Below are 22,411 nucleotides of genomic sequence, written 5' to 3'. Positions count from 1 at the left end.
GAAGCATTTAGATACCAAGTTCAGAGAGCCAAGGATTTGTTAGAAATCAAAAGATAGGAGGAGGCAAGGAAAGAACCTTTCCCAGAGCCTCAGTGGGAACATAGCCCTATAGGCACTTTGATTTCACACTCCTAGTCTCCAGAACTGTAAGAGAATACATTTCTGATGTTTTAAGCAACCCAATCTGTGGTACTTTGTTACAGTCGCCCTAGGAAACTAATATAGATGTCAAGTGGCAAGAATTCAGGGAGGGATTAATACATTTACCTGGATATACTAAGTTTCTGAGTTTGGTTAGTGAGAATTCAGATAGTGTAAGATACCTATATTTGCTTTTTTTCCCTGTGATTACTTATTTGTGTCCTTCTATTATAGTTGTCTTTTTTCTTAATTGATTTTAAAGAGTTTTTAATATATTTTTAAAATATGGATATTAACCTTGATCACTTATGACTATTTTTCCCGAGCTTATTTGTCTTTTAGTAAGTAATTTACCTTAGTTTACTCATTACTTTAAGGATTAAACTCTATGGGGAGTTTACTTATAGAACGCTTGGCATATATTGGATGCTTAATAAATCAATACATATTTATAGCAGCTTTGCTCATAACTATCACAAACTAGACACAATCCAAGTGGTAAATGGATAACCAAACTATAGTGCATCCACACAATGGAAAGCTGTTCTGCAATATAAAGGAATGGACTAATACACACAACAACAAAGATGAATCCAAAATGCATTACACTCATTAATGAAGTCAAACCCAAAAGGCTACATACTGTATGATTTTATTTACATGAAATTACGGAAAAGGCAAAAGAGAAGACAGAAAATGAGATAGAAAACAGATTAGTGGTTGCCAGGCACTGGGAACAGGGGAGAGGGTTGACTATAAAGGGACATGAGGAAATTTTTGGAAGTGACAGAAATGTTCTCTATCTTGATGGGGATGATTATATGACTAAATGCATTTATAAAAACTCCTAGAACTGCACTCTACAAAGATGAAATTTACTCTATTTAAATTAACTTCAATAAACCCAACTTTTAAAACACAATTTTAGGATTATTGAGTTGTTTTTAAAAACCAAAAAAATTTTTCATACCTCATAGATAAATGGGTCTTTACAGATTCCTTTCTTTTCTTCATCAAATTCCCTGTGATACAGAACCACATGTGAAAAATAGAGTTACAGAATTCTGTCATTTCAACTCAAGAGTTAGTCATCCTGTGTGACAACAGTGAGAAAAGCAAAATGCAAAGTAGACATGGCAGCCTTAAGGCATAGGTGGGAAGAGGGGAAAAAAGCAGAAAAGAGTTTTAGGTTAAGAAGAAATAGAAAAAAGAGATATAGTAGAGATTAATAGACTGCTGCCCACAATTGGGCACAAATGCTTCTAAGAGGCAGCTCTACTCTTTTTAAAAATACATGACTAGTTACTATTAAAATGTAATTTACCACATGACTTTTGGGAAGTAAAAATGACTGGATTTTGGGCCACCACAGAAAAGTTATTTTAAGTGACCCAGGCCTTAGATTTCTACAGCTAAAATGGTAACATCTATCCTCCCTCTAATTTTATGAGTTGTTACCAAAAAATTTACAAAAAATTAGTAAATTTGATCACATTAGCTCTAGCTGGTTGTCCAATGGTTAGAGCATTGGCCTGCAGACTGAAGGGCCTCAGGTTCAATTCCAGTCTAGTGCATATACCTCAGTTGCAGGCTAGATCCACCGCCACATGTGGGAGGCAACCAATCAATGTGTCTCTCACACATCAATGTTTCTCTCTCCCTCTCCCACTCTCTCTAAAAATCAATGGAAATTTTTGGATTAACAACAAAAACAATAATAATAATAAAATAACAATGTAAGCACAAAACTATCATTTCAGTCAAGAGAATTTAACTTTTTTTGTTTTGTTATTCCTCACCAGAGGATATTTTGTCCACTGATATTTAGAGAGTGGAAGGGAGGGAGGAAGGGGGGAAAGAGACAGACAGACAGACAGACATTGATGTGAGAGATACATCGATTGGTTGCTTCCCACATGCACCACAACCAGGGCTGGGGATCAAAATTGCAACCCAGGTACGTGCCCTTGACCAGGAATCGAACCCATGGCCATTCGTGCTCAGCTGACACTCTAACCACCGAGTCAAGCTGGCCAGGGTTTTTTGTATTTTTGTAATAAAAAAAATATTTTTGTTAATCAGTCAAGAGAATTTTAAAATAGTGATTTCAAAGCATGTAAAATTATAAACCATTAACATACCAAAATGCACATCAGCCCGCTATATGCTCTGAAAGAGGAAAGATTCTTTTGTGTTAAGATTTTTAATTGATTTTTACAGAGAAAAAGGAAGAGGAAGAGGGAGAAACATCGATTTGAGAGTGAGACATGGATCCTTGGCTGCCTCCTGCACACCCCCCACCAGGGATCAAGCCCTAAACCTGGGCATGTGCCCAGACCAGGAATCAAACAGGCAACCCTTCAGTGCACAGGAGGGCACTCAATCAACCGAGTGAGCAAAGAATCGTTAGTGTCCTAAAGGAACCCAATGGAATTGTTTCAGGACACCATTTATTATTTGATCTACTCTATGATTTACTGAAATAAAACGGGAAATATAAGCTTGAGACTGATTCACTTTTGCCACTTGGACAAGACTGTGACTTAAAGATGTCTGTCTTTGCCGAAACCGGTTTGGTTCGATTCCGGTCAGGGGCATGTACCTGGGTTGCGGGCACATCCCCGGTGGGGGATGTGCAGGAGGCAGCTGGTCGATGTTTCTAACTCTATCTCTCTCCCTTCCTCTCTGTGAAAAATCAATAAAATATATTTTTTTAAAAAAAGATGTCTGTCTTTAATGTACAACTCAGAGATGACAATCAATCATTCAGCCATAATTTCTCAAGCATGTGTATATTTCTCAAACCATAGAATGAAATAGTATATAGCCATTAATAAAAACAAAAAGATCTAGAGGCGCTCCTACTGGAAGCTATCCAATACACTGTTAGTTTTAAAAAGCTAGTGTTCTTTCTATAATGATCAAAAAATTGACAACAATAACCACTTTTGTAAGCAGAAAAAAGCAATAAACAATGAAAATGTATAGAGTTTAGAAAACAAGGGGTGAGATTATACCAGCGGTTCTCAAAGGGTGTGAGGCCAGCAGCATCTGCTTCACCTGTGATGTGCTAGAAAGGCAAATTCTTCGGCCCCACCCAGACCTACTATGTAAATAAGAAACCCTGGAGCTGGGGCCCAGCAAGCTGTTTTGACAACCCTCCAGGTGATTCTGATTCATGCTCCAATCTGAGGGCGCCTGGATTCCGTTTTTGGGTCGGATGCAGGACTAGACGGAGTCCCCTTGGGTACTATCACTTCACTATAAGGATAAAATGCCGCCGGCCGGTGTGGCTCAGTGGTTGAGCGTTGACCTATAAACCAGGAGGTCAGGGTTCAATGCCCCCGTCAGGGCACATGCCCAGGTTACCGGCTCAATCCCCAGTAGGGGGCGTGGAAGAGGCAGCCGATCAATGATTCCCTCTCTGAAATAAATGAAAACATATTTAAAAAAATAAAATAAAATGCAATCTTAGAGCACAGTGACATAAAGGTACGTTAAAAAGCCAACACACCAACACGTTATCATAACCGTGGCTCACATGATAACTATCTCGAAGAGGCTACAGAGCAGTAAGTTTCACACCGGAAGGCTTTGCACAGGTGAAGGGTGCCAACACCTGGTTTTCCATACACAGGAAAAGTGCCTCCACCATCCTGCAAGGCGTGTGCATTACCCGAATGAATAAGGTGCCTCTTGGAAAACTTGTCACTTCCCACCACGATCGATAACGCACAGCTATTTTCTCCTAAACGACACCACAGGGCCACACTGGGGCGGGTCACCCCCGGAGCCCAGGAAAGCTCAGTCTAACGTACGCGCCACCAAGAACCGACAAGGCGCTGATCCCCATGGCTGCGGCAAGAGACTTGGCGGGCATATAGATACCCCGAGGGAGTAACGCTGTCCTCGCAACCTAGCCAACAGCAGGAGCTACGACTCACTGCAGGAGACGCGTGTGAAACTCCTCGGCGGCCCGGTTTATTCGCGACCACATCCCGCCTCCGTCTAACAGCAGATCCCAGGCCTCCAAACCAAACTTCGCGCGGGAGGCGGAAGCCCGGCGCCTGACCCCGCCCCCGCCGGGACTACTTCCACCGCCCGCCGCAGGTCCTGTTAGTTCACAAGTGAAATTCTTGCTTTCAAGCACACAGCGGGTTTCTCCTTCCCAGTAGCTTTTTTTAAAACTTTCCCAATAACTTTTCATTTCCCTAAGAAAAAGTTAAAATACGGTACAGTAGTTGCAAAGAAGACACCTCATCTCGCGAGATTTGGCCACGCCCACTTCGGAATTATTCCGCCAAAAGGAATCCCTCGTTTCTAAACGCTATTGTTGACTCTAGAAGCCAATAGATACCGTCATTTGACGCAGATTAACAAATAACGTGCTATTTTTTATTTTTTCAGAGTGGTAGAGAGGTATGTGTGTCTCTGGATTGGCCTTGAGGCGGAGCCGGGTGGGGAACGAGTCGAAGGTGACATATAGAACGCGGGAGTGCTACGTACTTCCTTTTCCTGTGGGAGCCGCCGGGTAGAGAGGAGTGTGGCCTTCTCCTCTCCCCGCCATGGTGAGTGCAAGTTCTCTCGGCTGGGCTTTCCCCAGCTGTCGGGCCTGGCAGGAATGGATCGGGGGTTCCGAGCATAAGTTTTCAGGAGGGAACGCAAGGGAAAGGAGAGGACCGAATGCGCCTGTGTGTTGCGGGGAGCCGGGTAGTGCGGCTCCAGGGCAGCCATCTTGGCAACGTGGGCCTCCGGCGCGGGCGCCCTGGAAGCGGCCCAGGCCACCAGGCGTTCTCGGACGCAGAGGACTTCGGCATTCTAGCTTTCTGTTCTTAGAAAGCAGAGCTCTGCGGAAGACTTGGAAGTTGTTGGGCCCTAAGACGGACGGTGGGGAGTCAATTTTAGGCCCTAGATCTCCATGTGCTGATTAGTAAGGAATGTTCCGTCTTAGGAGATTTTGTTAAGAGAGTTTTTCTGAATTCCCGTATGTTGGCCTTAAGAATCGCCACTATCAGAAGCATTCTGATCCTCTTACCTTAGAAATTAGTTTTTCCTATTCGGTGTCCCCTAAATGTTTTCGCTGTCAGCCAGCTCGTTGCACGGCAAATGTTAAATGTACCGCGTTTCCACAGAGAATGTTTTTATATATACTATGTAGTGTGCTTGGGCATGGGGAGTTGAGTGAACAAAATGGGCCAAAAAACTATCGGTCTGATGTTTGGACCGTGATTGAGTTAGGTGTAAATACAGTACCGATTGGTGGTGGTGAGAGCTGTGGGCATGAGGAACGGGGAGGGAGGCGGTCGTTGGGCTTTAAACAGGCATCCGAGGAAGGTGGGGCCTCCCTGTGAAGGTGAGGACGCCTGCTAATGTCTGGGAGACGCAGGTAGGACAGGGATCATTACTCTGAAGAGAAGATGGGGGGTAAGGCTGAGCATATTGTCTAGGGGCCAACCTCAGAACTTACGTTCTATTTGAAGGTGGAGCAAAAAGGAACAACCAGTGTTTTTACTCCAGTAAATTTTGGGAGAGGTGTTTAGAGCGGGATGAAGCGGGCAAGGATGAAACAGTTGGGAGAGTAGAGTTGTGGTAGACAAGGTTTGTTACCATCTGGGGTGAAAGAGTTTAGATAGTGGTTTTAACGCTGTCAAGCCCTAAAATAGAGTTTTGATCATTTTGCGTTGTAAACTTTGGTTGGAAAGTTCGATGGTAAGCCACTCTTTTATGTGGCAGAACATTCTAATCGTTAAGAGTTTTCCTTGCAATGATGTCGTAATTTGCGTCCTACTCTGTTCTCAGCGACAGTTGCCTGCTGTCAGTCAGCTGGTTCAGAAGGGTGACGAAAATTCTTACTGAGCAAGACATACTAATCTTTGTTTGAGTTAACAGACTTGGTGTATTGGTAACGTAGCCTTTGTTTTAGCTGTAAGGGATGCCTACCCCACCAAACTCGTTTTTTGTAACTGAGCAATTAATGGAATTGTTGGCGCATAAGAGGAGTGCTCCTGACATTGCTTGTTGGTATGAATATCTTTTTTCTTTTCCCCAGGCGTGTGCTCGTCCACTGATATCTGTGTACTCTGAAAAGGGGGAAACATCTGGCAAAAATGTCACTTTGCCTGCTGTGTTCAAGGCTCCCATTCGACCAGATATTGTGAATTTTGTTCACACCAACTTGCGCAAAAACAATAGACAGCCCTATGCTGTCAGTGAATTGGCAGGTATGGATTTAGGTCTTTTATCATCAGTTGATACTTTAAGGGCTGCTTAAACAGTAGTGATGAAATTCCACTCCATTGGTCCGTGTTTCTGAATCAGATGATTTTCCTGGATGTTCTGATGCTGTTTGCTGCTATGCATAATAGTCACAGTGGTATGGTTGGGTAGCTAAAACTTTTATTTCTTTCCCAATTTCAGGTCATCAAACTAGCGCCGAGTCCTGGGGTACTGGCAGAGCTGTGGCTCGAATTCCCAGAGTCCGGGGTGGTGGAACTCACCGTTCTGGCCAGGGTGCTTTCGGAAATGTATCCTTTGTGGTCACTACCTAGACTGGTCAGCCATCATGGAATTCAGCAGACTAGACTTGGTTTATTCATGTTAGTTTGAAGATATTTTTGTCCAAAAAACTAATAGCATCCAGATAACTCTAGACAGATTTGGAATCTGGAAGGTTTTTTGTTAAATACTAAAGACAATAAGTGCTAGACATTAGAGAAAGTTTTACTTGCGATGATGTCGTAATTTGCGTCCTACTCTGTTCTCAGCGACAGTTGCCTGCTGTCAGTCAGCTGGTTCAGAAGGGTGACGAAAATTCTTACTGAGCAAGACAATCTCTTCCCCCTAATATTTGAGAAATGTGATTCTTAACTGGGAAAAATAGATGTGTCGTGGGGGCCGCATGTTTGCACCAACCAAAACCTGGCGCCGTTGGCACCGGAGAGTAAACACAACACAGAAACGATATGCCATCTGCTCTGCCCTTGCTGCCTCGGCTTTACCAGCACTGGTCATGTCTAAAGGTTTGTGATATTTTGTATTGTAGGAGTGATAACAAATACCCACTTTTCCCATCCACCTGTACCTCTTCCTTATGTTAATAATAACGTGTAAACTATTCATCCCAGAGTGCCTGACTAAATTTATTACATACTAATTCTAACAAATCAGTCATTGGTGAGTGCTATGTAACTGGCGAAGTGCTTTAAATACAGTGATTTAGCATATTAGAAACTTATCATTTAAACTTCATGTTGCCTATTCAACTTTTAACTGTCAAAATGATGAGATTCCACTTCATTGGTCCGTGTTTCTGAAACACATGATATTTGTGGAAGTTCTGATTTGGCAATTTGTATACTGTTTTGCTTCTGTGGGTTATATAAAGTGCTGCTCAATTTTTCAAAAGGTAACCAGGTCAGTGTTAATTGGCTTTGTCAGGTCACCGTATTGAGGAAGTTCCTGAACTTCCTTTGGTGGTTGAAGATAAAGTTGAAGGCTACAAGAAAACCAAGGAGGCTGTTTTGCTTCTTAAGAAACTTAAGGCCTGGAATGATATTAAAAAGGTAGGTTTAATGAACACATTTATAGGTTTTGGTAGTCCTCACAAATTTGTCAGAATTTTTTTTGAAAAGATTGCTGAAGGACAGTATCAACTATACATCCTGGATGTGGGAACAAGGACTCTGGAACCATATTATAGTCGGATACTGCTTAACAAGGACACAGTTTGAGAAATGCATTGTTAGGTGATTGTTACGTGATTATCATAAAGCACTTACACAAACCTAGATGGTATGTAGTCTGCTAGTTAGGCAATGTAGTGTACCATTGCCTATATGTGGTCTATCATTGATGGAGATGTCGTTACACAGTGGGTCACAGTACTTGAGTTTGGATTCTGCCATTTGTAGCTGTGTTTTAGTGTTACAGAAGTCATTTTTATCTCAGTTTTATTTATAAAATGGTGTTTTGTAACAAAATATCTGTTATTGGGATCATCTTAATCAGAATACTAAAGCTTCTCACTTTGTTAGGTCTATGCCTCTCAGCGAATGAGGGCTGGCAAGGGCAAAATGAGAAACCGTCGTCGTATCCAGCGCAGGGGACCTTGTATCATCTATAATGAGGACAACGGTATCATCAAAGCCTTCAGAAACATCCCTGGTAATTCTTGTATTGCCTACGTGTTTTGATTGCCCATACTATGCATGCTTACTCAGCTTTTATTATGATGAGATTCCACTTAATGGTCCGTGTTTCTGAAGCACATGATTTTGTGGAATGTCTGATTCTTGGCTGAATGAGTGAGTGTACAGTTAATGGTTGAAACGTCATAGTTGATGATAGTTCTAAGGTATCTTATCTAGCACATAAGCCATAAGGATGATTTATGTGTCGTGTGATTTATTTCTTTTTAAATACATGCTCCCTAATTCTCCTTTCCCTTTAAAAGGAATTACTCTGCTTAATGTAAGCAAACTGAACATTTTGAAACTTGCACCTGGAGGGCATGTGGGCCGTTTCTGCATTTGGACTGAAAGTGCTTTCCGCAAGTTAGATGAGCTGTATGGCACTTGGCGTAGAGCTGCCTCCCTCAAGAGTAACTACAAGTGAGTGTTCTTACGTTCATAAGGCCTGGAATGATATAAAAAAGGTCTATGTCTCTCAGCGAATGAGGGCTGGCGAGGGCAAAATGAGAAACCGTCGTCGTATCCAGCGCAGGGGACCTTGTATCATCTATAATGAGGACAACGGTATCATCAAAGCCTTCAGAAACATCCCTGGTAATTCTTGTATTGCCTACGTGTTTTGATTGCCCATACTATGCATGCTTACTCAGCTTTTATTATGATGAGATTCCACTTAATGGTCCGTGTTTCTGAAGCACATGATTTTGTGGAATGTCTGATTCTTGGCTGAATGAGTGAGTGTACAGTTAATGGTTGAAACGTCATAGTTGATGATAGTTCTAAGGTATCTTATCTAGCACATAAGCCATAAGGATGATTTATGTGTCGTGTGATTTATTTCTTTTTAAATACATGCTCCCTAATTCTCCTTTCCCTTTAAAAGGAATTACTCTGCTTAATGTAAGCAAACTGAACATTTTGAAACTTGCACCTGGAGGGCATGTGGGCCGTTTCTGCATTTGGACTGAAAGTGCTTTCCGCAAGTTAGATGAGCTGTATGGCACTTGGCGTAGAGCTGCCTCCCTCAAGAGTAACTACAAGTGAGTGTTCTTACGTTCATAAACTGAACATAAATTTTTATATTATGGATATTTACATTCAGAATTGGTTTTCTTGTTTTCTAAATAACGGATTGTTTTGTTGCTATTTCCCCTTATATACAGATGTAATATACTGAAATGGTAAGATACTCTGAGAAATGGTAGTGTAGTTGGAAATTTCAATTGAATTCTGGAGAGCTTTTAAATGGTTAAAACTTTATCTTCTGTTGAGGTTCATGTTAATCACATGAGAAATAAGATTGGGCATCTATTTTCAACATCTTGGTTTTTCTTTCAGCCTTCCCATGCACAAGATGCTCAATACAGACCTTAGCAGAATCTTGAAAAGCCCAGAGATCCAAAGAGCCCTCCGAGCACCACGGTAAAGTTGTGATATTTAGAGTAATTCTTGCCCCAACCTCAATATACTTGGTTATTTTTAATGTAAATAAAATGTTAATATAGTGTCTACCTTTTTATAGCAAGAAGATTCACCGCAGAGTCCTGAAGAAGAATCCACTGAAAAACCTGAGAATCATGTTGAAGCTAAACCCATATGCAAAGACTATGCGCCGGAACACCATTCTTCGGCAGGCCAAGAATGTAAGCGATGATTTGGCTTTTGCATAGAGGATACCTTTTTAGAGAATTTGATTCTTAGATTTTTCTTCTTAATTTGTTGCAGCACAAGCTTCGGGTGGATAAAGCAGCAGCAGCACTAGAAGCCAAATCAGATGAGAAGGGTGTTCCAGGCAAGAAGCCTGTGGTAGGGAAGAAAGGAAAGAAGGCTGCTGGCCTTAAGAAGCAGAAGAAACCTTTGGTGGGGAAAAAGGCTGCAGCTACCAAGAAACCAGCAGCTGAGAAGAAGCCGGCAGAAAAGAAACCCACCACAGAAGAAAAGAAGCCTGTGGCATAAACTTACATTTGTTTATTCCATAACGGTCAAATCACTTTGGACAGCTAATTTTGAATAAAAATGATCAAAGGCAATGAGAAACATAACTTGTTGCATTTGTTTTGTGAATCTTGGTTACAATTTTTTTTTTAATTGACATTTTGTTCTCCGTAATTTCAGCCTTTCATTTGTTAGTCTGGTCTACAAGGGAGCATTGGGTTTATACAAAATCTATGCTGTTGAATGAAAAGAGGGATGTTCCATAAATCCAGATGTAAAATCCATTTTGTAAGTAATGTCTTGAGAAAGCGATAGTTGAAAGACTTGTCTTAAATATATAGAAGCTGTTAAGATTTAGCCATCCCTCCACCACTGGGAAAAAAAAAAACAACTTATGAAAATTACATAAAGTTAGGACATTTTCAGTAACCACAAGAGGGCAGAATCAGAATATGTTTTGAGGAGCAGCGGTAAGAAGCATGTTCTCAGAAGTGTTCTTGTTGCAACCCACTATGATAGAACACTGTTGGAGGGTGTTTGCCACCCTCTTATATTTTGGCTCTTGGGAAAGTGCCAGAAGTATTTTTCAGAACCACTTGTGTATTAAGTTTTACTAAGGAATGAATACATTGATTTGTTAAGCATGGTGCAGAAAAATGTACACACAAGCATGTTATTTTTCTAAACCTTTTAGTTTGTCACTGAATGTCTTACCACTCTAGAATTGACTCATGTCTGGATCTTGATTTTTCTCCCTTTGGAATCAAGATCCATAGCAAGGTTGATGTATGATACTCCAATTTGCATATTCAAGAGATAGTTTCCTAGTATTTAAGGACACTGCCCCCAATATTGTTAGCTGCTTGCACCGACATACTGGGAAACATTTAAAGTGGAATCTTGGTCTACAAAAGCTGTAGAGCACTTGCACCTGTGCTAAATGCTGGTAATGTTAGTCCCTGGTTTAAAAGATGCATTGTAGGATTTGTGCATTTTCATTAACCACTTCATTGTAACATCACATTGGAAGTGGGAGTACTGTTCCACCTGAAGCATTTGCAACTGGACACGAGCTTTATTATTTTGTTAATCCTTAACCTACGATGTTTATCAATTTGAGAAACATGGATGGGTTGCCTCCCATAAGCACACACACACCCCTCCCCCCCCCCAACGGGGGGATCAAACAGCAACCTGGGTATGTCCTGACCTGAATGGAACCCACGACCTTTTGGTGTATTGGTACATGCTTCAACCAACAGAACCAAGTCAAGGGCGCTACTTGAGCTTTTATTTAGTTAATCCTCACGGAGGATGTTTTTGCATTGATTTTTAGGGAGAGTGGAAGAGAGGGAAAGACGTGAGATCAGGGAGGAGCCTGCAACCAGTGTACAAGCCCTTGATCGGAGTCAAACTGGGGACTCTGGTCTGCAGGCCGACACTATCCACTGACCCAAACCGGCTAGGGCGATACTTCAGCATTTTTACCTTCAGATTCTTTATGGCTCCAACGGCCTGTGCTTTAGGAATCCTGCTCATTACTCCAGCCTAGTTTTTATAACCTTAAAACCCCCACTTTATACTGGGTGGAGCGGGCAGGAAGCGCTTGGGCGCACGTGCAGCCGGCCTGCTGTTCCGTTTCCGGTAACGCGGGCTCGGTGACGTCATCACAGAGCGCCCAGCCGCCAGGGCGTGTGGAGACGCGATGCTGAGCCGGCTCCAGGAGCTGCGCAAGGAGGAGGAGACGCTGCTCCGGTTGAAGGCGGCACTGCACGACCAGCTGAACCGGCTCAAGGTGACCCCGCGGCCCCCCCCGCCCCGCTACCCCAGCCCGGCTCTGCGCGAGCCCGGGTGTCTGCAGCGGCCCCCTGCGGCTGGTGATCCCTCCCTCACCAGGCGGTTGGGGCGCTGATCTGGTGGCTTAGCAGCCCCTGGCAGGCTTGTTTTTAAGATGAAGGCCCTCCTCAGAATCTTGACCCTGTAGGTCTAGGTTGAGGCCCAGCAGTCTGCACATTTGGCGAGTTCATTCCCACACCCGACACTCCAGAAGTGCAGGGAGCTTCGGAAGTGCCACCTCCCGAAGGCTCGTGTTGATGTTCCCCGCCCACCGACCTCTTCCCCGGAGCTCGAAAGCCATTTACTAGCCGCTATTTCCTCGCTCGTATTGCCGCTTGAAACAGCTCTAGTATTGCAAAGCTAGAAGAGACTCGCACATTCTCCCATTGTGCGAAAAAGGACAACGAGGCCCGAGAGAAAAGACTTGTCGCAGAGTTCCCAGTAGCTTTTCTTCCTGGAGTGGTTATTGAATACACGGCTTTGACTGGGAGGAGAGATTTAGGCCCACCAGGACCTCTTCCCAGATCTTTGCGTAATTCAGCCTCAGTACAATGATCCTGATAACTCCTGCTTCAGGATTTTTTTTAATATATTTCATTGATTTTTACAGAGAGGAAGGGAGAGGGATAGAGAGTAGAAACATCGATGAGAAACATCAATCAGCTGCCTCCTGCACACCTCCTACTGGGGATGTGCCCGCAACCAAGGTACATGCCCTTGACCGGAATCGAACCTGGGACCTTTCAGTTCGCAGGCCGAGGCTCTATCCACTGAGCCAAACCAGTTAGGGCTTCTTCAGGATTTTTAAGTCCAAATGAAAGCCCTTTGTAAACTGAAAAGCTTTGTACACAACTGTGACATATATCAAAATAATACGCACTTTTCTTCAGGACAGTTGTGATAGCCTACAGTTATTTACGTTCTCAAAGCACCACAGGACCTGCAAAGGCACCTAAAGTGTGTGTGTGTGTGTGTGTGTGTGTGTGCGCGCGCTTGCGCGCGCGCTGATGACGACCTCCAAAGCCTAAATTTCTTTATGCTCCTCGAAATACTTCCATTTTTCTTGCCTTCAGTGTCTCAGTACTAGGTAGAGAAGCTCAAGCCTAAGGAATCTGCCCTCAGTGGCATCAGAAGATGACACTTGGCTTTTTAAAGGGCTCACTTGTGTTTTTTCCCCCCGAATCGCTTGATCTGGGCTAGTGGATCATTGCTCAGTCAGAACACCTGTGCACCCCAGAGGACGGGGCTGGAGGCTTGCTTTGGTCATTTTCTTAAAAGGCAGGGAAAGCTTAAGACCCCCGACCCTTCTCCAGGGAGCTGTAGGGAGATTCCACTGTTTTCACTTATGATGCCAACTTTTTACAGCATGGAGAGTAAATTTTCCCACACCAGTGAAATAGTAAGGAAAATGTTCTTAATTCTTCTTTTCTAGGTTGAAGAATTGGCCCTCCAATCAATGATTAGTTCTAGAAGAGAGAATGAGATGCCGTCTTCTCCAGCTGCACAGGAACAGTCACATGATGTAAGCTTAATCAAGTTTGGGCCTAGGGAGCAAATGCAAAGTCCATTCTGCTGTCCGTGTAAATTACATTATCAAGACAGAAGGACTCTGGGAAGTACTGATAAGAATATTCTAGTTTGATAAACTGGCTATTCAATATTGCTGTTTTAGTCAGGGAACAGCCTTGCTGGTTACACCTTGATTGATTTAATATTGACTTATTAATTAGGTTACTTATATTGCCTCCACATCCTAGTCATCCATCCTCGAGTCTAGTTACTCTAATGAACCCAGGGAGAGTGGAGATCTTTGCAGGATATGTCAAACCTCTTGCTGCTCCACGAATAAGTTTGGGTTCAAAAATAGTGTAGCTTCAACTACAAAGCATAGTGCTAAAAAGTGAGTTCTAGTCCTCATTGTATCCTCCTCTTACCAAATGCCCACTTTAAATCAGTAAAATCATCTTTCTAAATATACCATAGTTTAGCAGCTCTCTCAGTTGTGTGTGAAGCCACTTAAAACCATTGGAAAGCAGCATAATTCTTACGTAAGAAACACTGTTGTAAATCAGGTAACATTCTGTCAAATCTAGGGCATTTATCCTCCCATTTTGGCAATGCGGGTTGGGGTGGAGGGCGGACAGGGTAGAATTTGGAGAAACAAGAAAGTGGCCATACCTCTTAGTGGTAAATACTGGGAATGAATACACAATTGATATTTGGTTTTAAACCATTTTTAAGAATTTACTGTTTTGAGACTAGTGTTCTACTAATTCATAATGTCCTTGGCTAAAGCAGATGGTGGTGCATGTAGACAATGAAGCATCAATCAACCAAACTGCACTGGAGTTGAGCACAAGGAGCCATGCACCAGAAGAGGAGGAGGAGGAGGAGGAAGAAGAATCAGATTCGTGAAGTGGGGAAAGAGCCAGGGTTAGTTACACAAATTAAATTTCTAAGTCGCAGAAACTTTCTCTCTAAAGTATTCTTGCCCTGGGCCCTATGGCCTGCTTTAAAAGGAAGCAAGACCTTTAGGAGGATGTGTATAATAATACAAGTTTCAGAATGCTTTAACAAAAATTAGTGACATATAGAAAAGCAAAGATGCATTGTCTTTGCATTGAGCAATATGGGTGGTGCCGTGTCTGTATTCTGGTCAGATCCAGTAGTTGTGTTCAAAACAGAAGATTTCCTCTGAAATGCTATTGAGCAAGTCTGGCATTTGCCAAAAGGGCAGAGTGTAAGTACAAGGCAGCCTTTTCAATCAACAATGCCTCTTTTAAGCAAACCAATTAAAGGCTGTTTGCATACCATTGAACGCTTGTAAACATAGCCAAAGTCTAGGAGAGAAAGATGACAAGGAGGACAGAACACCACTTGAGAGCACCAGATGTTGCCACCTCTCAGTGACATCGCAACATACTGCCACTACGGACTGTTTTGTGTGGCTGTAATCACTTCTAGGTTGAGACATCACAATGATAAAATGTGCATAGAAATAAACTGTAGATGAGTAGCCGTCATGCGGCTAGCTGGTTTCCAGATAGCAATAGGGAAGCGGATCAGTCCCTCTAGGGAAAACAGGACAGCCAGCAGGATGGTTTAAAACCCATTTCTGAACTTCGGAAGAAATGTGCTGTTAAGAAGGAATCACTATGCTTGGGAGATTGGATTATTATAATAAAGAGATGTTAGTTACAGAAAAAGTGTTTGTTAAAACTTAGTGTTTGAAGTTGAGATTTATTTCTGCATACTGTCCCTTTCCCATTAAATGTACAGTTAAATAGTTACTTAACTTTATAAAAGTTATTTGCCCTGTCCATGCAACAGAAAAGCCAAACAAAACAAAAAGAACCTCCTCAAGCAGGACGTCTTATGTAACTGTTCCAGAAGAGAGAACATGGATATGTTTGTTAATCAACATTTCATTAAAGTTATTTTGAGCTACTCTTATAGGAAGTAGCAGGAAGTTTAAATGAACATGCTTCTCAGAAAACACAATGTGAAAATAGTTTTTCAATAAAAAGCCTCAAGGCATACATTTTGGGGGTCTAACTTAAAATATGAGCATGGGTTTCTAAGAGCTAGAAAATCTGATCGCTTGCCCTCTCACATCTTTGCAACTCTTACTTTCCCATCTGTAAAATGAGGGTATTTGTACCTGCTCTCGTGATTTTCACAGGTTCCTGTGAGATGCTAATAAGATACTGAAAAACTCAACTACTGTTGGTGTTTCAGGAAGAAGTTTGAGGAAGGAATTTGGCATGCAGAACTCAACATAGCAAGACTGATGCAGGGAGCATCATTCTTGAGAATGAGATCTTAGTAATTACTGGAAAATAATCCTTTACCTCTCAAAATGTAGTACCTTTGGATATGAATAGAGAATTTAAAAACACCCCTCAAAAGATACAGGTTACATCACTCCTTCTGTCTCAGAATTTACCTGCTTTAATGAGACATTCTCAGTAGTGGTTGCATTTTACCTGTTAGCAAACGACAGTATGAGGAAGGTGTGGGTCTTAAACCTCAGCCTGAATATTTATATGTCAAAAATGTATATGGTAGACTGTTGACTTAGAACAGATATTAGCCTCACTGCAAGAAAAAAATATTGACTAGCTAAGGCAGCAGTATACAACCCTGACCAGTTTTTAAAATCCTGGCTGAGTTCCAAGCTCTGATAGATCTGGAGTAGAACTATCTGCTCAGGAGATTTACCCAAATTCTGTTTTTAATTTGAAAACAAAATAGGCTTTTTGTTTTTAAATATACAGGGTGTGGCAAAAGTAGGTTTACAGTTATTTGTATGGAAAAACAATGAATAACATCTGAATAAACTTGCGTACTCACAACTGTAAACCTACTTTTGCCCACCTGTATATTCACTTTGGTTTTCTATAACCTGCCCTGTCAAAAAAGAAAATGAGGTCTGAAGAGGTGCTGACCAGGCAGCCTCACATGGACCTCGAGTTCCAAAAGTCACTTTCCAAAGAAGGAATGGGTACCAGTGGCCAGCTCGGATATAGCTTTTTTGTGACCTCACAGACATAACAAAACTAACGCCAGATATTCCTCCTCTTCAGAAAGGTGTAAAGTGTAACTAGTGAAAGAGGGAAACCATTGCTCAGCGGAGCAAAGCAGCATGGACAGACCATCCCAGTGGAGGCTCCAATGCCAGCCAGGCACTGTTCACCACCAGCAAGGCGCTCCTGCGAGCATGCTGGCAACCCTCCCAGCCCACCCACCTACTGCTCTTCCCTTACATAAAGAGACAGAAGGAGCAGATGGGATCCATTCACAGGTCCACGGGAAAGGTGGTTGGAAGATTCACAGATTAGGGTGTTTGCTGAGAAGAGTTGGACAAAGTCCAAAGATTGGAATTTCAGGAAGCCCTATTAGTTTAGTCCAAAGCAGTGACGTCCTCAGGGTGGCATTTTCACCTTTCAGACCCCCTTTCTGTCTTTATCTTTCCCCTCACAAATAATGCTTGGCTAAATCACCTGATTTCTTATGTATTAGAGACACCACAAAAGTAGAAATATATCTTTCAGCCTTTTAACTTGATAGTATATTTATTAGAGTAAGAGATTAGATTTGTTAAACATTTGCATTAAAATGGTTAAAAGGATTTTCGTACAATTTTTAGGCACTATACACACTTGTTTACAATAGCATCATTACTTGGATTTGGGGAAAGGTAAATCGCATACATTTTAATGCCTTGATACACTTGTAACGTTCAAAGTAACTCCATTTTAGAAACACTAATCCAAACTTAAAGAGACAGATACCACTAAGTATCCACACAGTATATTTAAAAATAAATATAGAAATATGACCAGAAGTCTATAAATCATCAGAGTAGACAGACTGGTGAAGCCCCAATTATCATGGCAGTGAAGGGCTCTGACTAGATTTTGATGGAAATTGCTGAATTCTATACCAAAAGCAAAAACATAATAAAATACCATGACATACATGTTCTGATGCTTATTTTCATAGCAGCAAAGCATGCTTCACATGCACTGCCTGTGAAGGCTCTCACAAGGCTCCTTCCTCAAGTAGAAAGAAGGTACGCCCAGCAAGAATGAAGTACCACCAAGTATCAAAAGAATCCCCCAAAATACAGGTGGCCAGCCAATCATGGTGAGGGGAGAGCAGTGCAATATTCAGTAAGAAAGACTACTCACAGTCGCCAAGGTTTCACTGTAATTCAACGTGGCACATGTTTTGAACATTGACACACACAAAATAGCCCCAAGCACAAAGCCAATCCACTTAGGGAATAACAGAATAAGGATGGTAATATTAAAAATGACACAAACAGAATTTTGGCACATGCTGAGTTCATCCTTTGTCGTATGTGAAATGCAATCTGAACAGAGGCATGGGAAAAGCCCGAAAGCAACATGACATGCCACTGGGCAGGGACTCGCTCTTTGCTGTTTCCTAAATGCTTAGACACCAGCCGCATGGGTTGGTGTGCTGGGCTGGTTAAGGCCGATGGTGGAGCAGAGCCAACCTGCAAAATCCACTTCCTCAGCATCAGATCTCTTGATAAAAGCATGAACCTGCATGTGAGGAAAGAGAGGAAGTGATGTTAAAAAAAACACCAAGAATTCAAGAGTCCTGGTAGGTCTAGAGCCTATGCCACATCTGGAAGGAGCTCCCGGAGCCTGCCCTTGAGCAACAGGCGGGGCCAGAAAAGCAGGGCCAGCTGAACAAAAGTCCAGCTCTGCCTGGCTCTGCCAATCACACCAGCTGTGAGGCCTGGGGCACTTTGCTCACTTCCCTGAGCCTGCTCTCTGAGCTGTAAAATAGGGATAATAGCTCTGCCTTCAGTGTCTCACTCCATTGTTAGAAGGAACAAAGGAACTGATGGACTTGAAAGTGTATATTTCACTGTACAGGCTCTACAAGCCATGTAAGCTCATATCTGTGTTAGTACTTCCCAACTCCTCCGGCTCCCACCACCACCAAACAAGAGGAGGCAAGTGCAGATGGAGAGTAGCGTTGGGGAGGGTGCTGAATATAAGGTGAGACAGTCAGTAGAAGAAAAAGATGGTCCCCGTGACTCCTGGACTCCCGGGTCTGCAGGGCCACCCCAGTTTCTCCTTTAAACTGATGGGAGGGAGGACAGAGGGGACTGATATCTGGTATCCTGCAGCAGGGCCAGCTGCACTGCCGTGATCAAGGCAGAGCAGAGAATGGGCTCAGGAAGTACTGGATGGATGACTGACAGAACAGATGAATACACAGGTAGTGTAAGAATCTGAAATAAATGGACTTACCATGAGTTGCTTCAAATCTGCTCTCTCTGCAGGGTTTTTTATTAAGCTTAAAAGGAGAAAGATAACATGAGAGCTGCTGCCTAGAGCTGCTTCTAATTCCCAATTACTTATGTTTGCCTGCCTGTGCTCCCCACACCCCATAGGCTCTGAGGAGTGCCTGAGCCTTATTCACCTTCCTGTTCATAGCACAATATCATGCCCACAGAACATTAATAAATGCTTGCTGAACTAAGGTCAAAAGGCAGTATGCCAATCCATGTACAGCAAGTGCCAAAAGTAGTGGCTATTTTACCGACTGCAATTGTCAGGTGGGGTGGGGAACCTTACAAAAATGGGTACTCTTCCAGATAACAGGGGGCCAACTTACCATTTATTCACAAAATCTTGAAATTCCAGACTGAATACTCCACTGGGCAGTTTTGGAGGAGGCTGCAAATACATGGCAACACATAAGAAATGTCAGGCCTCCTGCCCTGGCCAGTGTGGCTTAGTTGCTTGAAGTGTCATCCCATACACCGAAAGGAGGCGGGTTCAATTCCCAGTCAGGGCATTTACACGGGTTTTGGGTTCAATCCCTGGTAAGAGTGCATATAGGAGACAACCAATCGATGTTTCTCCCTTCCTCTATCTCAAAACGAATAGCATATCCTCGGGTGAGGAATAAATAAAACAAATCTTTAAATAAATAAATAAATAAATAAATAAATAAATGTTTGGCTTCCTGCCCCAGGGATCTCTTCTCTCCAACCCTGTCTCTGGGCAGTGCTGCCTTTATCCAGTCAAGGAAAGGTCAAGGGTCAGGGCCAATGGCTGGCTGCTGGGTCACTCTGGTGGAACCACTGGTCTCAAACCAGTTAGAACGACTCACTTGTTTAGTTACTGAACAAATCACTGTTCCTCTTGAGTTTCAGTTTACCTTCTGTAAAATGAGGAGGGCCTCATGACCTTTTCCACCTCACACTCTACGACAGTAAATCTTGGAATGTGGCATGGAAATAGCCAGCAATTAATAGCAGCAGCTAGGGGTATATGCAACCACCAGGCATACTCTAGCTCAGGCAGCACCTGTGAAAGTCATTGAAGGCTAACTAGCTAAACAAAATGTATATCCCCCTTCTAAACCCAGAAGGAGCAGAGAAAGGTTAATAAAACATTAACTGGCAGAGGCTGGGTCTGGAAGAATGTTAGCTGCATGCTCACTCCGGGAATGAAGCTGTTTGCAGTCACCAGAGCAAGAACACTGGCCACAGCTCATTTTCCAAGGGTGCATGGTGGACATCACTAGGCCTACCAGGACAAGGCCCTGCAGCACCCTGCTCCTATCCACACGGCTCAGAAAACATGACCCACCCATGTGACCTGCATTGGGCTGTGTGCAGCTTCCTTGTGAGATGACACCCAGACCCAACCCAGGATGCCATTGTTCTGTTGGGTTGCCCAAATAAACAGGTGGTTCAAGGCTAAAAGTTAAATAATAACACTACCAAAAAATTCTAGCCTAGCCCTCTTCCCCTGAATGCCTTATAAGAACAGCAGGTGAGCCTTGACCGGTTTGGCTCAGTGGATAGAGCGTTGGCCTGCGGACTGAAGGGTCCCAGGTTCGATTCTGGTCAAGGACATGTACCTTGGTTGTGGGCACATCCCCAGTAGGGAGTGTGCAGGAAGCAGCTGAATCATTTCTCTCTCATCGATGTTTCTAACTCTCTATCCCTCTCCTTCTCCCTTCCTCTCTATAAAAAAAAAAATCAATAAAATACATTTTAAAAAAAGAACAGCAGGTGAATAAGCCTAATCTGAGGTCTAGGACTAAAACCCAGCTCTTAGAGTCTAAAAAAGACTTAGACCCACCCTGCAGACTGCTGCTGAGGGAAATATGAAGGGAGCATTCACGGGTGAAACCAGAGCTTGGCCTCCAGAGGCCAGGCCAGTGCTGAGTAGGAGGGGGCCAGGCAAGGGAGGGAATGTGCACCAGCAGAGTGTGAGGTGCATGCACCTGTCGCCACACAGCCCAGCCTCCTGGGAAGTTATAGGGGTCTGGGGGTTGGGAGGAGTAGGTGTTAAGGGAGGAATAGCACTAGGTGGGAGGAATCTGAGCCACTTTCATCTTGGAGCCTCAGTTTCCTCACCTATATGAAAAGACAACAAAACCCATTGGACCCACCCAAGCAGTGCTTGGAGAATGATTAGGAAAATGTGAAAATATGGAAGAAAATATGGAAGAAAGCAGTGCATACTAGGCAACTGGCAGCTCATATATAACCTCAGGCCCTCTCTTCCCTTACCATGGCTCCCAAGCACCACTCTCAGCTTAGGTCCCAGCAGAGGATGGCTTTCCTGACTACCACAAATGCAATGCACACGGCCTTTCCTGCGTCCTCAAGCAGCCAAGATCAGATCCTGGACTTCTTTTCTATGTCCCATGGTGCTGAGCTTAAAGCTGGGCAGTCAGGAAAGAGAGGTCAGTTAACCTCACTAGACTGAGCCAGAGTCAGTGATTTATTAACTGCTAGGGTGTGCCAGGATCTTCCCTGTCGGGTCTGTCATAGATGAGGGGACCTTTATGAGCCTTTTGGGATCTGGTTTTAGTGAGCAGTAGCAAAGTATGAAAAGTTATTCCACTAGTCTCTTGAGGAAGAAGAAAACAGGATGATGCCCTTTCCTATACACCCAGCTGAACAGGGGCCTTCAACTGCCTTCCAAACACACCAGAGCTTATGCATATGTCCACTACCCATGCTGCTCCTGAGGCCAGGAGTGCTGGCCCTATCCTCAGAAATCCTGTCCTGAGTCCCAGCCCAGCTCCTCCAGCCCTGCCCCACCCCCTCTAAGCAACCATGGTGCTAGTCCATAGCTTCCCGTATCTTCCAAACCCACCCAAATTTGATGAATGCTTATCAATCTCTTCCTTCCTTGATCCCTCTTTTTCTTTTTTTAACCATTTAAAACTTTTTATTGATTTTTAAAGGGAAAGAGAAACATCGATTTGTTGTTCCACTTATTTATGCACTCACTGGCTGATTCTCGTATGTGCCCTGACTAGGGATCGAACCCATAACCTGGCGTTTCGGGACAAAACTCTAACAAACTGAGCTACCTAGCCAGAGCTATCACTTTTTTTCATTTAAACATACTGGTATACATATTTACAAATAATATGTATTCCTTATATTAAAGTCAGCTGACAGTGACAAGCAAAAAGAAACCTTTAATCATCTATAATTCTATCTGTATTGTATTGCTTTTCTAGACTTTATATGCACATATATGCATATATACTATTTTTAAAATTGATTTTTAGAGAGAGGAAAGGAGAGAGAGTGATTATAATATACATACTATTTTATAATCTTTTTTGCATGCAACAATTTATAGTGAATATTCTCCATATTTCTACGCTGTAATTTTTTATGTTCATTTCTTAATTTATTTTATTTTATTGTTTTAATCCTCACTCAGGACATGCTTAGAGAGAGGAAGCAGGGAGAGGAAAAGGGACGGAGAGGAAGAGAAAAGGAG

General features: G+C 42.9%; 4 protein-coding genes across 12 annotated transcripts in view; 2 read left to right on the top strand and 2 right to left on the bottom strand.

Annotated features, from left to right (window-relative positions):
- ZWILCH (zwilch kinetochore protein) overlaps nucleotides 1-4,165 on the bottom strand; it is a 38,631-nt gene extending 34,466 nt beyond the window's left edge. The window contains exons 1-2 of one of the 3 annotated variants that reach the window (XM_014536284.1): nucleotides 4,086-4,165; nucleotides 1,112-1,163 (exon numbers count right to left, since the gene is read on the bottom strand). In XM_014536284.1, the coding sequence (XP_014391770.1) occupies nucleotides 1,112-1,163; nucleotides 4,086-4,138 (105 nt within the window). In that variant the 5' untranslated portion in view covers nucleotides 4,139-4,165. Of the gene's footprint in view, nucleotides 1-1,111; nucleotides 1,164-4,085 lie in introns of those variants that run through there. The other 2 variants (XM_014536286.1, XM_014536285.1) reach the window with 2 other exon arrangements.
- Nucleotides 4,166-4,612: 447 nt separating this feature from the next.
- Nucleotides 4,613-10,372, top strand: RPL4 (ribosomal protein L4). Its single transcript, XM_005862074.2, has 10 exons — nucleotides 4,613-4,709; nucleotides 6,191-6,362; nucleotides 6,559-6,665; nucleotides 7,022-7,160; nucleotides 7,579-7,703; nucleotides 8,175-8,304; nucleotides 8,594-8,750; nucleotides 9,669-9,752; nucleotides 9,853-9,973; nucleotides 10,056-10,372. The coding sequence occupies exons 1-10, from the start codon at nucleotides 4,707-4,709 to the stop codon at nucleotides 10,284-10,286; spliced, it is 1,269 nt and encodes a 422-aa protein (XP_005862136.1). The 5' UTR covers nucleotides 4,613-4,706; the 3' UTR covers nucleotides 10,287-10,372.
- A 1,546-nt stretch (nucleotides 10,373-11,918) lies between these two features.
- The window catches only part of SNAPC5 (small nuclear RNA activating complex, polypeptide 5, 19kDa), a 17,850-nt gene continuing 7,357 nt past the window's right edge, over nucleotides 11,919-22,411 (top strand). For 3 of the 5 annotated variants that reach the window (XM_005862072.2, XM_014536294.1, XM_005862071.2), the window contains exons 1-3: nucleotides 11,919-12,060; nucleotides 13,534-13,623; nucleotides 14,397-14,534. In XM_005862072.2, the coding sequence (XP_005862134.1) occupies nucleotides 11,971-12,060; nucleotides 13,534-13,623; nucleotides 14,397-14,516 (300 nt within the window). In that variant the 5' untranslated portion in view covers nucleotides 11,919-11,970 and the 3' untranslated portion in view covers nucleotides 14,517-14,534. Of the gene's footprint in view, nucleotides 12,061-13,533; nucleotides 13,624-14,396; nucleotides 15,325-22,411 lie in introns of those variants that run through there. The other 2 variants (XM_005862073.2, XM_014536293.1) reach the window with 2 other exon arrangements.
- The window catches only part of MAP2K1 (mitogen-activated protein kinase kinase 1), a 60,840-nt gene continuing 55,578 nt past the window's right edge, over nucleotides 17,150-22,411 (bottom strand). For all 3 annotated transcript variants that reach the window (XM_014536290.1, XM_014536291.1, XM_014536292.1), the window contains exons 9-11: nucleotides 19,263-19,324; nucleotides 18,896-18,941; nucleotides 17,150-18,175 (exon numbers count right to left, since the gene is read on the bottom strand). In XM_014536290.1, the coding sequence (XP_014391776.1) occupies nucleotides 18,062-18,175; nucleotides 18,896-18,941; nucleotides 19,263-19,324 (222 nt within the window). In that variant the 3' untranslated portion in view covers nucleotides 17,150-18,061. The remainder of the gene's footprint in view (nucleotides 18,176-18,895; nucleotides 18,942-19,262; nucleotides 19,325-22,411) is intronic.

This window comes from Myotis brandtii, unplaced genomic scaffold, assembly GCF_000412655.1.
Source record: "Myotis brandtii unplaced genomic scaffold, ASM41265v1 scaffold160, whole genome shotgun sequence".
In the NCBI taxonomy this organism is placed as follows: Eukaryota; Metazoa; Chordata; class Mammalia; order Chiroptera; family Vespertilionidae; genus Myotis; species Myotis brandtii.
This window is presented reverse-complemented; position numbering and strand designations above follow the sequence as displayed.